The 13435-nt window shown below is 46.1% G+C and overlaps 1 protein-coding gene and 3 non-coding genes across 5 annotated transcripts; all 4 read left to right on the top strand.

The window, feature by feature from the left end:
* The first annotated feature begins 7061 nt into the window (after positions 1 to 7061).
* Positions 7062 to 12333, top strand: LOC139416980 (large ribosomal subunit protein uL16). Of its 2 annotated transcripts, XM_071166209.1 has the most exons (6): positions 7062 to 7209; positions 8472 to 8530; positions 9358 to 9465; positions 10076 to 10214; positions 11619 to 11781; positions 12130 to 12330. In XM_071166209.1, the coding sequence occupies exons 1-6, from the start codon at positions 7187 to 7189 to the stop codon at positions 12283 to 12285; spliced, it is 648 nt and encodes a 215-aa protein (XP_071022310.1). In that variant the 5' UTR covers positions 7062 to 7186; the 3' UTR covers positions 12286 to 12330. The 2 variants fall into 2 exon arrangements, with proteins under 2 accessions (XP_071022310.1, XP_071022311.1); XM_071166210.1 differs by lacking the exon at positions 8472 to 8530 and having other exon boundaries at positions 7163 to 7209; positions 12130 to 12333.
* On the top strand, positions 9065 to 9197 carry LOC139417640 (small nucleolar RNA SNORA70). The gene has a single exon (XR_011635189.1). It is a non-coding gene; the product is annotated as a small nucleolar RNA SNORA70 (small nucleolar RNA).
* LOC139417705 (small nucleolar RNA SNORA70) lies at positions 10247 to 10379 on the top strand. The gene has a single exon (XR_011635248.1). It is a non-coding gene; the product is annotated as a small nucleolar RNA SNORA70 (small nucleolar RNA).
* On the top strand, positions 11920 to 12052 carry LOC139417641 (small nucleolar RNA SNORA70). Its single transcript, XR_011635190.1, has one exon. It is a non-coding gene; the product is annotated as a small nucleolar RNA SNORA70 (small nucleolar RNA).
* Positions 12334 to 13435: the final 1102 nt, after the last annotated feature.

The raw sequence follows: 13435 nt of genomic DNA, 5'->3' as shown, positions 1-13435 counted from the left end.
ATTGCTTGCCTTGAACTTACCTCTGTTTGTTCTGTCTTCAGTTACTCACCCGGATCATTTACCCCATTCCCGCCTGGTCGTCAGAAGATTCCGCTTCCCCATTGGATCCACCTATTTACTCCCATCAACTCATCACCGCTACCCGCTACACCACCTGGATATATCTACCCATTCACTTGTAAATAAATACTCACCTTTTTCCTACTCTCCTTGTCCTGGTCTGCTTCTGGGTTCGACTTTGAAGAAACGTGACATAGGGTTAGTTTTAGGATTAGGGTTAAGGTTAGAATTAGTGTTAAGGGTTAAGGTTGAGAGCTAGGGTTAGATTTAGGGTTAGGGTTATAATTAGTGTTAAGGGTTAAGGTTGGGTTAACCTGGGTCTACTCTAGTTAGTTAACCTGGGTCCACTCTAGTTGGTTAACCTGGGTCCACTCTAGTTGGTTAACCTGGGTCCACTCTAGTTGGTTAACCTGGGTCCACTCTAGTTGGTTAACCTGGGTCTACTCTAGTTGGTTAACCTGGGTCTACTCTAGTTGGTTAACCTGGGTCTACTCTAGTTGGTTAACCTGGGTCTACTCTAGTTGGTTAACCTGGGTCCACTCTAGTTGGTTAACCTGGGTCCACTCTAGTTAGTTAACCTGGGTCCACTCTAGTTAGTTAACCTGGGTCTACTCTAGTTGTTTAACCTGGGTCTACTCTAGTTAGTTAACCTGGGTCTACTCTAGTTGGTTAACCTGGGTCCACTCTAGTTGGTTAACCTGGGTCTACTCTAGTTGGTTAACCTGGGTCTACTCTAGTTAACCTGGGTCTACTCTAGTTAGTTAACCTGGGTCTACTCTAGTTGGTTAACCTAGGTCCACTCTAGTTGTTTAACCTAGGTCCACTCTAGTTGGTTAACCTGGGTCTACTCTAGTTAGTTAAACTGGGTCCACTCTAGTTAGTTATCCTGGGTCCCCTCTAGTTAGTTAAGCTGGGTCCACTCTAGTTGGTTAACCTGGGTCCACTCTAGTTGGTTAACCTGGGTCCACTCTAGTTGGTTAACCTGGGTCCACTCTAGTTGGTTACCCTGGGTCCACTCTAGTTAGTTAACCTGGGTCTACTCTAGTTAGTTAACCTGGGTCTACTCTAGTTGGTTAACGTGGGTCCACTTTAGTTGGTTAACCTGGGTCCACTCTAGTTGGTAAACCTGGGTCCACTCTAGTTGGTTAACCTGGGTCCTGTCTAGTTGGTTAACCTGAATCTACTCTAGTTAGTTAACCTGGGTCTACTCTAGTTGGTTAACCTGGGTCCACTCTAGTTAGTTAACCTGGGTCTACTCTAGTTGGTTAACCTGGGTCCACTCTAGTTGTTTAACCTGGGTCTACTCTAGTTAGTTAACCTGGGTCCACTCTAGTTGGTTAACCTGGGTCTACTAGTTAGTTAACCTGTGTCCACTCTAGTTGATTAACCTGGGTCCACTCTAGTTGGTTAACCTGGGTCTACTCTAGTTGGTTAACCTGGGTCTACTCTAGTTAGTTAACCTGGGTCCACTCTAGTTGGTTAACCTGGGTCCACTCTAGTTGGTTAACCTGGGTCTACTCTAGTTAGTTAACCTGGGTCCAGTCTAGTTAGTTAACCTGGGTCCAGTCTAATTAGTTAACCTGGGTCTACTCTAGTTAGTTAACCTGGGTACACTCTAGTTAGTTAACCTGGGTCCACTCTAGTTGGTTAACCTGGGTCCACTTTAGTTGGTTAACCTGGGTCCACTCTAGTTGGTAAACCTGGGTCCACTCTAGTTGGTTAACCTGGGTCCAGTCTAGTTGGTTAACCTGGGTCTACTCTAGTTAGTTAACCTGGGTTCACTCTAGTTAGTTAACCACTCCATTACCTTGAGGTGCTTCTTACGGAGCCACTCCTTAGTTGCCCTGGCTGTGTGTTTCGGGTCATTGTCATGCTGGAAGACCCAGCCACGACCCATCTTCAATGCTCTTACAGAGGGAAGGAGGTTGTTGGCCAAGATCTCGCGATACATGGCCCCATCCATCCTCCCCTCAATACGGTGCAGTAGTCCTGTCCCCTTTGCAGAAAAGCATCCCCAAAGAATGATGTTTCCACCTCCATGCTTCACGGTTGGGACGGTGTTCTTGGGGTTGTACTCATCCTTCTTCTTCCTCCAAACACGGCGAGTGGAGTTTAGACCAAAAAGCTCTATTTTTGTCTCATCAGACCACATGACCTTCTCCCATTCCTCCTCTGGATCATCCAGAGGGTCATTGGCAAACTTCAGACGGGCCTGGACATGCGCTGGCTTGAGCAGGGGGACCTTGCGTGCGCTGCAGGATTTTAATCCATGACGGCGTGGTGTGCTGCTAATGGTTTTCTTTGAGACTGTGGTCCCAGCTCTCTTCAGGTCATTGACCAGAACCTGCCGTGTAGTTCTGGGCTGATCCCTCACCTTCCTCATGATCATTGATGCCCCACGAGGTGAGATCTTGCATGGAGCCCCAGACCGAGGGTGATTGACCGTCATCTTGAACTTCTTCCATTTTCTATTAATTGCGCCAACAGTTGTTGCCTTCTCACCAAGCTGCTTGCCTATTGTCCTGTATCCCATCCCAGCCTTGTGCAGGTCTACAATTTTATCCCTGTTGTCCTTACACAGCTCTCTGGTCTTGGCCATTGTGGAGAGGTTGGAGTCTGTTTGATTGAGTGTGTGGACAGGTGTCTTTTATACACGTAACGAGTTCAAACAGGTGCAATTAATACAGGTAATGAGTGGAGAACAGGGGGGCCTCTTAAAGAAAAACTAACAGGTCTGTGAGAGCTGGTATTCTTACTGGTTGGTAGGTGATCAAATACTTATGTCATGCAATAAAATGCAAATTAATTACTTAAAAATCATACAATGTGATTTTCTGGATTTTTGTTTTAGATTCCGTCTCTCATAGTTAAAGTGTACCTATGATAAAAAATGACAGACCTCTACATGCTTTGTAAGTAAGAAAACCTGCAAAATCGGCAGTGTATCAAATACTTGTTCTCCCCACTGTATGTGGATATATTTACCCCAAAAATATATGGGGGATTGGAAATGATGCAGACAATTACATTGATGGAAGCAACAATCTTTCCTCAATAGTAAGCTGATCCACCACTAAAAAAAAAGTTACAATTAATAAAATAAAATAAACGGCCTCTAGCTGCCACATTGAGTGCTATTACCATCAAGTAGGCTTGGGTTTTGCATTGAGGACGGGGGTGGCAGATGGTTGTAATCCCGTGACTCTGGATCAGAAGGTCCCAGAACCCGTTCCCAGACCCTGACCCTTACCTTAACCATTCATAACCCTATCCCAGGCCTTAACCCTTACCTTAACCATGCATAACCCTATCCCAGACCTTAACCATTACCTTAACCATTACCTTAATGCAGCTGTACGGGTGTTGTGTTCTGCCCAACGCATCACCGGGGGCAACCTACCTGCCCTCCAGGACACCTACAGCACCCAATGTCACAGGAAGGCCAAAAAGATCATCAAGGACAACAACCACCCAAGCCACTGCCTGTTCACCCCGCTATCATCCAGAAGGCGAGGTCAGTACAGGTGCATCAAAGCTATACTGTACTCGATACCATCTACTGCATCTTGCCCATGGCCACCGCTGATCCATATATCTATATGTACATATTCTTAATCATTCCTTTACATTTGACTGTATAAGGTAGTGTATTTGTTAGATTACTTGTTGGTTATTACTGCATGGTCGGAACTAGAAACACAAGCATTACGCTACACTCACAATAACATCTGCTAACCATGTGTATGTGACCAATAACATCTGCTAACCATGTGTATGTGACCAATAACATCTGCTAACCATGTGCATGTGACCAATAACATCTGCTAACCATGTGTATGTGACCAATAACATCTGCTAACCATGTGTATGTGACCAATAACATCTGCTAACCATGTGTATGTGACCAATAACATCTGCTAACCACGTGTATGTGACCAATAACATCTGCTAACCACGTGTATGTGACCAATAACATCTGCTAACCATGTGTATGTGACCAATAACATCTGCTAACCACGTGTATGTGACCAATAACATCTGCTAACCATGTGTATGTGACCAATAACATCTGCTAACCATGTGTATGTGACCAATAACATCTGCTAACCACGTGTATGTGACCAATAACATCTGCTAACCACGTGTATGTGACCAATAACATCTGCTAACCATGTGTATGTGACCAATAACATCTGATTTGATTTGATAATGTGAGTTAAACAAAACAATAAGACAGATATTAAAGCGTTTTCCTTTTATAAGTGTTACTGTCCCCACTACAAAAATACACTTAAATAAGTGTAATTTTGTCCTTGAGACATTTAAAGCTGCAAAATGGCACTTTTTGGGCGACCCTGACCCCAATTCACATAGAAATTAAAAGGTTCTACAGATGTACCATTGTCAGCATCTGGACTGGCTGCATCACGGCTTGGCAAAAACACCACCCTCGATCGCATGGCGCTACAGAGAGTTGTACGGACAGCCCAGTACATCACTGGGGCCGAGCTCCCTGCCATCCAGAACCTCTATACCAGGCGGTGTGAAAAGAAGGCCCGGAGACCACAACCATCCAAAGTCACTGTTTTCTCAAGGGGTACCGATGCACTAAGTCTGACACAAACAGGCTTTTGAACAGTTTCTATCCCCAAGCAATAGGACTGATAAATCGCTACATGGACCGAGTTTACCTTGTATCTTGATTGACTTTTTATTTCAGTATTTGCACTGTCTCTATGCACGCTGACGGGGCCCTACACACTGACGGGGCCCTACACACTACACACACTGATACTCCAACACACACACAGGGCCCTACACACTACACACACTGTCTCTATGCACGCTGACGGGGCCCTACACACTGACGGGGCCCTACACACTACACAAACTGTCACTCCAACAGACACACAGGGCCCTACACACTACACACAGGGCCCTACACACTACACACACTGTCACTCTAACACACACACAGTGCCCTGCACACTACACACACTGTCACTATGCACACTGACGGGGCCCTACACACTACACACACTGTCACTCCAACACACAGTGCCCTACACACTACACACACTGTCACTCTAACACACACACAGTGCCCTACACACTACACACACTGTCACTATGCACGCTGACGGGGCCCTGCACACTACACACACTGTCACTCTAACACACACACAGGGCCCTACACACACTGTCACTCTAACACACACACAGTGCCCTACACACACTGTCACTCTAACACACACACAGTGCCCTGCACACTACACACACTGTCACCTCCATCACTCCAGTATTCCTGCACATGTAAATATGATATTGGAACTGTATATAGTTTTCTTACTTACTTTATTGTGTATTTCATATTTCTTATTCCTCATGTTTTGTAGTGATACATTGTTATTGATTACTGCATTGTTGGGGTTTGAGTTTGCAAGAAAGGCATTTCACTGTACTTGTGTCATTAAAACTTGAAATGTGTTATAGATCTGTCATTATCATTGAAAGTCTAAGAAGCAGTAGATCTGTTCTATGTGTTATAGATCTGTCATTATCATTGAAAATCTAAGATGCAGTAGATCTACTCTATGTGTTATAGATCTGTCATTATCATTGAAAATCTAAGATGCAGTAGATCTACTCTATGTGTTATAGATCTGTCATTATCATTGAAAATCTAAGATGCAGTAGATCTGTTCTATGTGTTATAGATCTGTCATTATCATTGAAAATCTAAGATGCAGTAGATCTACTCTATGTGTTATAGATCTGTCATTATCATTGAAAGTCTAAGATGCAGTAGATCTACTCTATGTGTTATACATCTGTCATTATCATTGAAAGTCTAAGAAGCAGTAGATCTGTTCTATGTGTTATAGAGCTGTCATTATCATTGAAAGTCTAAGATGCAGTAGATCTACTCTGTGTTATAGATCTGTCATTATCATTGAAAGTCTAAGAAGCAGTAGATCTGTTCTATGTGTTATAGATCTGTCATTATCATTGAAAGTATAAGATGCAGTAGATCTACTTGTGTTATAGATCTGTCATTATCATTGAAAGTCTAAGAAGCAGTAGATCTGTTCTATGTGTTATAGATCTGTCATTATCATTGAAAGTCTAAGAAGCAGTAGATCTGTTCTATGTGTTATAGATCTGTCATTATCATTGAAAGTCTAAGATGCAGTAGATCTACTCTGTGTTATAGATCTGTCATTATCATTGAAAGTCTAAGAAGCAGTAGATCTGTTCTATGTGCACTCTTTCTATGCTTCCCATTATTAAGTTTAGTTTTTGTGCCTTTTACCTTCGGTTTTGTACACCAGCTTCAAACAGCTGAAAATATAATAATTTTGGTTATGGAAAATATATTTAACAGTGGTTTAGATGGTACCATTATTCTCTACACTGTACTTGCTTGTTTTATCACATAAACTGAAATTAGGTAGCTATTCGAATTTTAGCAACCAGGAAATGGCGTTGCGATTTCTGCATAGTGCATCTTTAATTGAAATATTGTAGAATTCCATTCATTCCTATCGGGAGGACTGATCCATCTGGGGAGTTCCAATATGGCCATCTGGTGGCTTCAAATCCCCTCACTTGCCAATACATAGCAATTAAAATGTTATTAAATAACACCACTGTCGGGGGATCCAAACTAATTTTACCGAGACTTTCCTCGTCCTCACCTCATCTCATCCTACATTTTGGTGATCCCCTTGAATGTTCATGTTGCTTGTTCCATGTTCCCAGTAAAACTACCTTTCCCATTATGCTCCACGGTAGGCTAGTTATTGCGGAGAAAATTTTACAGCCATCATATTCAATTTAAAATACACGATTACTAACCATATTTCACGTGTGACGCCAAAAGTGTTTACCCAAATCAAAAATATAACCGGAGTGTTTTTATCCTAATTCTCCAGGCGAAGCGTCCGTATGACGCACCGGATGTCTCTCTAACTTCCTTTCCTCCTTTCGGTGAGTTCGTGTTCACATGGCGGTGTCTGCCTCTCTTCAAAACATTCTACAAACTCTACCATCTTTCTAGCGTATAACCTCAGTTTCCTTTCGTAATAAGTGTTTGTTTTGTGTGTTATTTATACAGATTGCAGCTATGGGTCGCCGGCCAGCCCGATGGTGAGGTTTTTTGTCACATGATTTTTATAGCTCGGGATTGAAGTATGTCGCGGGATGAAAATGCAAAATGGAGGATATTTCCGCACCATGTGCATTAATGATCCAGCTACCTATATTTGCGTTTTTGCTGTCAAGTAATTTACTCGCATAACCAATCCTTGTGCTGTCATAACTAGATAACTAGATGGGCTGTTACACAATTGTCGACGAAGTCACGGTCAGTCACTTAGGTAACATGGTGTTGAATGTAGCTCGTTGGCATTTAGATTGGAGACTTTTATCTCCCTCACCAACTTCAAACATCTGCTATCTGAGCAGCTAACCGATCGCTGCAGCTGTACATAGTCCATCGGTAAATAGCCCACCCAATTTACCTACCTCATCCCCATACTGTTTATATCTTATTTACTTTTCTGCTCTTTTGCACACCAATATCTCTGTACATGACCATCTGATCATTTATCACTCCAGTGTTAATCTGCTAAATTGGAATTATTCGCCTACCTCCTCATGCCTTTTGCACACAATGTATATAGACTCTTTTTTTTCTACTTTTTTTTCTACTGTGTTATTGACTTGTTAATTGTTTACTCCATGTGTAACTCTGTTGTCTGTTCACACTGCTATGCTTTATCTTGGCCAGTTCGCAGTTGTAAATGAGAACTTGTTCTCAACTAGCCTACCTGGTTAAATAAAGGTGAAATGTAAAAAAAAGTTACTAGTTGGTAGGCTAACCGCTAATGGCATAAACCAGCATAGTTAACTAGCCATTGAAGCCTGTCCGTGGCTGAACGGTTATAGAGGTTATTAGTATCGTACATCGGCCTGTGATTACACAGCATATAACGTTGTTTTTTTACCATAGAGTATAAAAATGCATGAACATGTGTAAACATCCTTAGTGTCATTTGAACTGACTTCATCACACACCTGCAGTGTATTTAGCCAATCAGTCTGCAGTGTGGTTCTGGTGTATAATTACAGCAGACAGTACCTGTTTGCCTATGAGGCCCGCTGGGAGGTGTTGGCCCTTTAAGAGACTGAGACACAACCGACTGGCTAGATTGCCTTCACACCCTGAAACATGGCTGTTTCTGCAGGACCGCTGATCACTTAAATGACGTTGTTGACCTTTTCCTGTGTTGAATGTAAAGGCAGCTGATATAATCACTTGACAAACCAAACATTGAAAGATGACGGCATGTGGCCTGGTACTGTGGCTGGTCAACAGATAATTGTTTCAAGCCATCTCTCTCCCACAGCTATCGCTACTGCAAGAACAAGCCCTACCCCAAGTCCCGCTTCTGTCGTGGTGTGCCTGGTAAAGCCCTTTTCCTTACTTTCTCCTCTCCTTGGTTATTCCCCAATACCCACTCAGACATGCCTTGAACAGTGATGTGCAGACATGGTCGTAATCGTATCCGTAGGTTGATAGATCGGACGATACTCGTGATCGGGGGGAAAAGTGTAATGTTTTAATATGCCTAAGTAGATGTTCGCAAAATTACCCCAAAACAGCTGCTTAGGAACCGCGCGGATGGGGGTGGTGTCTGACCAGTGTTTGTGTCAACTTACAGCGGGCCGACAACTTTTCATCTGTCCAAATGAGCGTAGGCGTTTCATATCTCACTCTGTCCAATCAGAGGTGCATGATCAACGCACAGCCCGCCCTTCTCTTTATAGACAGGCAAACTAGCCAGTTGTTATCTATACCATGCACTAAGACAGTATAGTTTAGACACCGTTACTGACTGACATGAGAAAGATACTTGCTGGCTCCTGAAAATACAACTTGGATAATTCCCCATAAGTTACGGTACTAGTTCTGTCCGACTACACGGCACCGTGTTCTGAACTGCAGCTCATGAAGCTGACCAGTCTCGCTGCAGTGCGGTTCTGGTGTTCAATGGCTGCAGACAGTGACTCTGTGGTTGTGTATGAGGCCAGCTGGGAGGTGCTGGCCCCTTTAAGGGACCGCTGAGACAAAACGTGACCTGTTTATGCTTAACTACAGAGGGAATTGGCTGTTTTGTATGTCCGCTTGATATCTTAAAGAAATTACACTCAGATCTACATCAACTATTCCCTGTATGTAATGTGCTCTGCTCTCTGTCCCCTCCTGTATGTAATGTGCTCTGCTCTCTGTAGATCCTAAGATCAGGATCTTTGACCTGGGCAGGAAGAAGGCCAGGGTGGATGAGTTCCCTCTGTGTGGTCACATGGTCTCTGACGAGTACGAGCAGCTGTCCTCTGAAGGTGAGGGCACAGGTCATCTCTGGGGCACACATCACAAAAACATGTTGTCTTCTGAAAGGCTAGGTTGGATTCTAATCTCACATTCATGTACTTTCTAAATCTCTCCTCTAGCTCTGGAGGCAGCCTGTGTTAACTCTCCCATCTCTCCTCTGGAGGCAGTCTGTTAACTCTCCCATCTCTCCTCTGGAGGCAGTCTGTTAACTCTCCCATCTCTCCTCTAGCTCTGGAGGCAGCAGCCTGTGTTAACTCTCCCATCTCTCCTCTAGCTCTGGAGGCAGCAGCCTGTGTTAACTCTCCCATCTCTCCTCTGGAGGCAGTCTGTTAACTCTCCCATCTCTCCTCTGGAGGCAGTCTGTTAACTCTCCCATCTCTCCTCTGGAGGCAGCCTGTGTTAACTCTCCCATCTCTCCTCTGGAGGCAGCAGCCTGTGTTAACTCTCCCATCTCTCCTCTGGAGGCAGCAGCCTGTGTTAACTCTCCCATCTCTCCTCTGGAGGCAGCAGCCTGTGTTAACTCTCCCATCTCTCCTCTGGAGGCAGCAGCCTGTGTTAACTCTCCCATCTCTCCTCTGGAGGCAGCAGCCTGTGTTAACTCTCCCATCTCTCTTCTAGCTCTGGAGGCAGCCCGTATCTGTGCCAACAAGTACATGGTGAAGACTTGTGGAAAAGACGGTTTCCACATCCGGGTCCGCCTGCACCCCTTCCATGTCATCCGTATCAACAAGATGTTGTCCTGCGCTGGGGCTGACAGGTACAGCACTGTTCTAAACTCCTAAAACACACCTGCAGCTTATTAAGCCGACCAGTCCCGCTGCCGTGCGGTTCTGGTGTGCAATGGCTGCAGACAGTAACTCTGTGGTTGTGTATGAGGCCAGCTGGGAGGTGCTGGCCCCTTTAAGGGACCGCTGAGACAACGCTTTACAACTGGTGCTGTGTTTCAGACCGGGACTGACTGGGCTGGGGGTTGTAGACTGGGCTGGGGGTTGTAGACCGGGACTGACTGGGCCGGGGGTTGTAGACCGGGACTGACTGGGCCGGGGGTTGTGGACCGGGACTGACTGGGCCGGGGGTTGTGGACCGGGACTGACTGGGCCGGGGGTTGTGGACCGGGACTGACTGGGCCGGGGGTTGTGGACCGGGACTGACTGGGCCGGGGGTTGTGGACCGGGACTGACTGGGCCGGGGGTTGTGGACCGGGACTGACTGGGCCGGGGGTTGTGGACCGGGACTGACTGGGCCGGGGGTTGTGGACCGGGACTGACTGGGCCGGGGGTTGTGGACCGGGACTGACTGGGCCGGGGGTTGTGGACCGGGACTGACTGGGCCGGGGGTTGTGGACCGGGACTGACTGGGCCGGGGGTTGTGGACCGGGACTGACTGACTGGGCCGGGGGTTGTGGACCGGGACTGACTGACTGGGCCGGCGGTTGTGGACCGGGACTGACTGACTGGGCCGGGGGTTGTGGACCGGGACTGACTGACTGGGCCGGGGGTTGTGGACCGGGACTGACTGACTGGGCCGGGGGTTGTGGACCGGGACTGACTGACTGGGCCGGGGGTTGTGGACACTGACTGACTGACTGGGCCGGGGGTTGTGGACACTGACTGACTGGGCCGGGGGTTGTGGACCGGGACTGATTGACTGACTGGGCCGGGGGTTATGGACCGGGACTGATTGACTGGCTGGGCTGGGGGTTGTGGGCCGGGACTGACTGACTGGGCTGGGGGTTGTGGGCCGGGACTGACTGACTGGGCTGGGGGTTGTGGGCCGGGACTGACTGACTGGGCTGGGGGTTGTGGGCCGGGACTGACTGGGCTGGGACTGACTGACTGGGGGTTGAGGACTGCTCTGTCTGCTGGTAATATGGACACGGTGCTGCTCCATGTCAATGGCCAGCCTCTGGTCAACAGTAGTGTACTGTAGAGAATAGGGCGCCATGTGGCCATGGTCTTGGCCGTTGATGTATTTGGGTAATTAGCATTGATGTTTTACCGTACATGCAGAATGTATTCAAATGACCCTCAGTCTGGTTCCTCTCCAGGTTTCATTCTGCTCTAGTTTCCCTGGTCTCTGCTTGCTGTAAAGCACAATAGCTATTCCTTGTCAGTAATGTGTTGCCTGTAGTAATGAGACGTGTTTTGTTCTGTGTTTCTAGGCTCCAGACAGGGATGCGTGGTGCGTTCGGTAAACCCCTGGGCACCGTGGCCCGTGTTAGAATCGGTCAGGTGATCATGTCTGTCCGCACCAAGGCCAGCAACAAGGAGCACATTATCGAGGCTCTCCGCAGGGCCAAGTTCAAGTTCCCCGGACGCCAGAAGGTAACACACTGAATATACATTTGAAATGCGGACACTTGTATGAGTAGCTACACACTGGGGTAACTGGTGTCGATCATTGTGAGAATATATAGATGAGATTTGAAGGTCTTTTAACACTCATTGTGCGCTGTTAGACCCCTGCAGCTCATTAATCTGACCAGTCTCGCTGCCGTGCTGTTCTGGTGTTCAATGGCTGCAGACAGTGACTCTGTGGTTGTGTATGAGGCCAGCTGGGAGGTGCTGGCCCCTTTAAGGGACCGCTGAGACAAAACTAGCTATATTTCCTTCACTGAGGAAAATGGTTGCCTCTGGATAACATCTGATCACTCTCTCCTTTCTCTCTCCCAGATCCACATGTCTAAGAAGTACGGCTTCACTAAGTTCAACGCGGTAGACTTTGACCAAATGATGGCTGAAAAGCGTGTGATTCCTGATGGCTGTGGGGTGAAGTACATCCCTTCGACTGGTCCTCTGGCTCGCTGGAAGAAGATTCACGCCATCTAGACACCCAACTACAGACGGTCTAGACGGGCACAGAAGCATCCAAGAGATCAGAGACATGGAGGAACAACTAGCCAATAAAAGTGCATTGTTTAATATAAAACGGACCTGAGTTGCCTTCCGTTATTCTGAGCTTCACTCCTGATTTCAGATGACTTGAAGGTTGTGGGTAAAATAAATACTGGTTTGGTGTTGGACCTAAATTAACAATGACATAAGCTAGTGTACGATTAGTTAAGTACTAGTGTTAAAATAACTGACGCCTTAATTTCTGTGAAGCGGGTGATCTCATGTCACAGCACTCTGCACCAGAGGCTCTGTTAGTCTGGATTTGGTCAACAATGCACATCGGTGTAGTTGCTGGTGTAACAGAGTTTTAGGCCTGACTAATACAGTGTTTCACAAACTAGGGGTTGCCTGATTTGAAAATTGGTTGTGAGAAACAAACAATTGTACTTGATTCATAGGTCAGTCACCTCCGGTAGATGTGGTTCTGATCAACTACTTTGTTTTATTTCTGCATGTGGTGTTTTAAGGTACAACATATGACCCCCATCACTGAAAGATGACTGGGAAACTTGTCTGGTTTCCCTCTACCATGCCTAAGCTGCGCCGAACTCAGTGACAGTGGGAGGCAGAACATGATCTCTTCTGCACATGACCCTTTCTGATGCCCTTCAAACAGTGTCTAAAGTACTGACTTGTAATACAGCCCAAATTAAAGGTAAACCTTGGCTGTTGATTACATCACCTAAGTCTCATCTAAATGGGGTAACGGGCCAGTGATTGCCAACTCCCGGACTAATACCAGAAATTTAGCAAAACAATATTTTTCCCGGGCATCTTTTCCCAAGTTCCCACAGATGTGGAGTTAATTATTAAAGTTGTCAGTGATTTAAAGTCTATATAGGGCAGCAGCCTCTGTGCTATTGATGCCTATTTAACAGTCTGATAGCTGTGAGATAGAAGCCTGTTTTTCCCAGCAGCCTCTGTGCTATTGATGCCTATTTAAGTCTGATAGCCGTGAGATAGAGGCCTGTTTTTCCCAGCAGCCTCTGTGCTATTGATGCCTGTTTAACAGTCTGATAGCCGTGAGATAGAGGCCTGTTTTTCCCAGCAGCCTCTGTGCTATTGATGCCTATTTAACAGTGAT

This window comes from Oncorhynchus clarkii, chromosome 9 (genome assembly GCF_045791955.1).
Source record: "Oncorhynchus clarkii lewisi isolate Uvic-CL-2024 chromosome 9, UVic_Ocla_1.0, whole genome shotgun sequence".
NCBI lineage: Eukaryota > Metazoa > Chordata > Actinopteri > Salmoniformes > Salmonidae > Oncorhynchus > Oncorhynchus clarkii.
This window is presented reverse-complemented; position numbering and strand designations above follow the sequence as displayed.

Bases quoted from the DNA above. Each gene is read 5' to 3' on its own strand.
- LOC139416980 (XM_071166209.1), top strand. From the start codon at position 7,187: ATGGGTCGCCGGCCAGCCCGATG. The intron at 7,210-8,471 runs GTGAGGTTTTTT...TCTCTCCCACAG, and splicing joins GGTCGCCGGCCAGCCCGATG to CTATCGCTACTGCAAGAACA. The intron at 10,215-11,618 runs GTACAGCACTGT...CTGTGTTTCTAG, and splicing joins TCCTGCGCTGGGGCTGACAG to GCTCCAGACAGGGATGCGTG.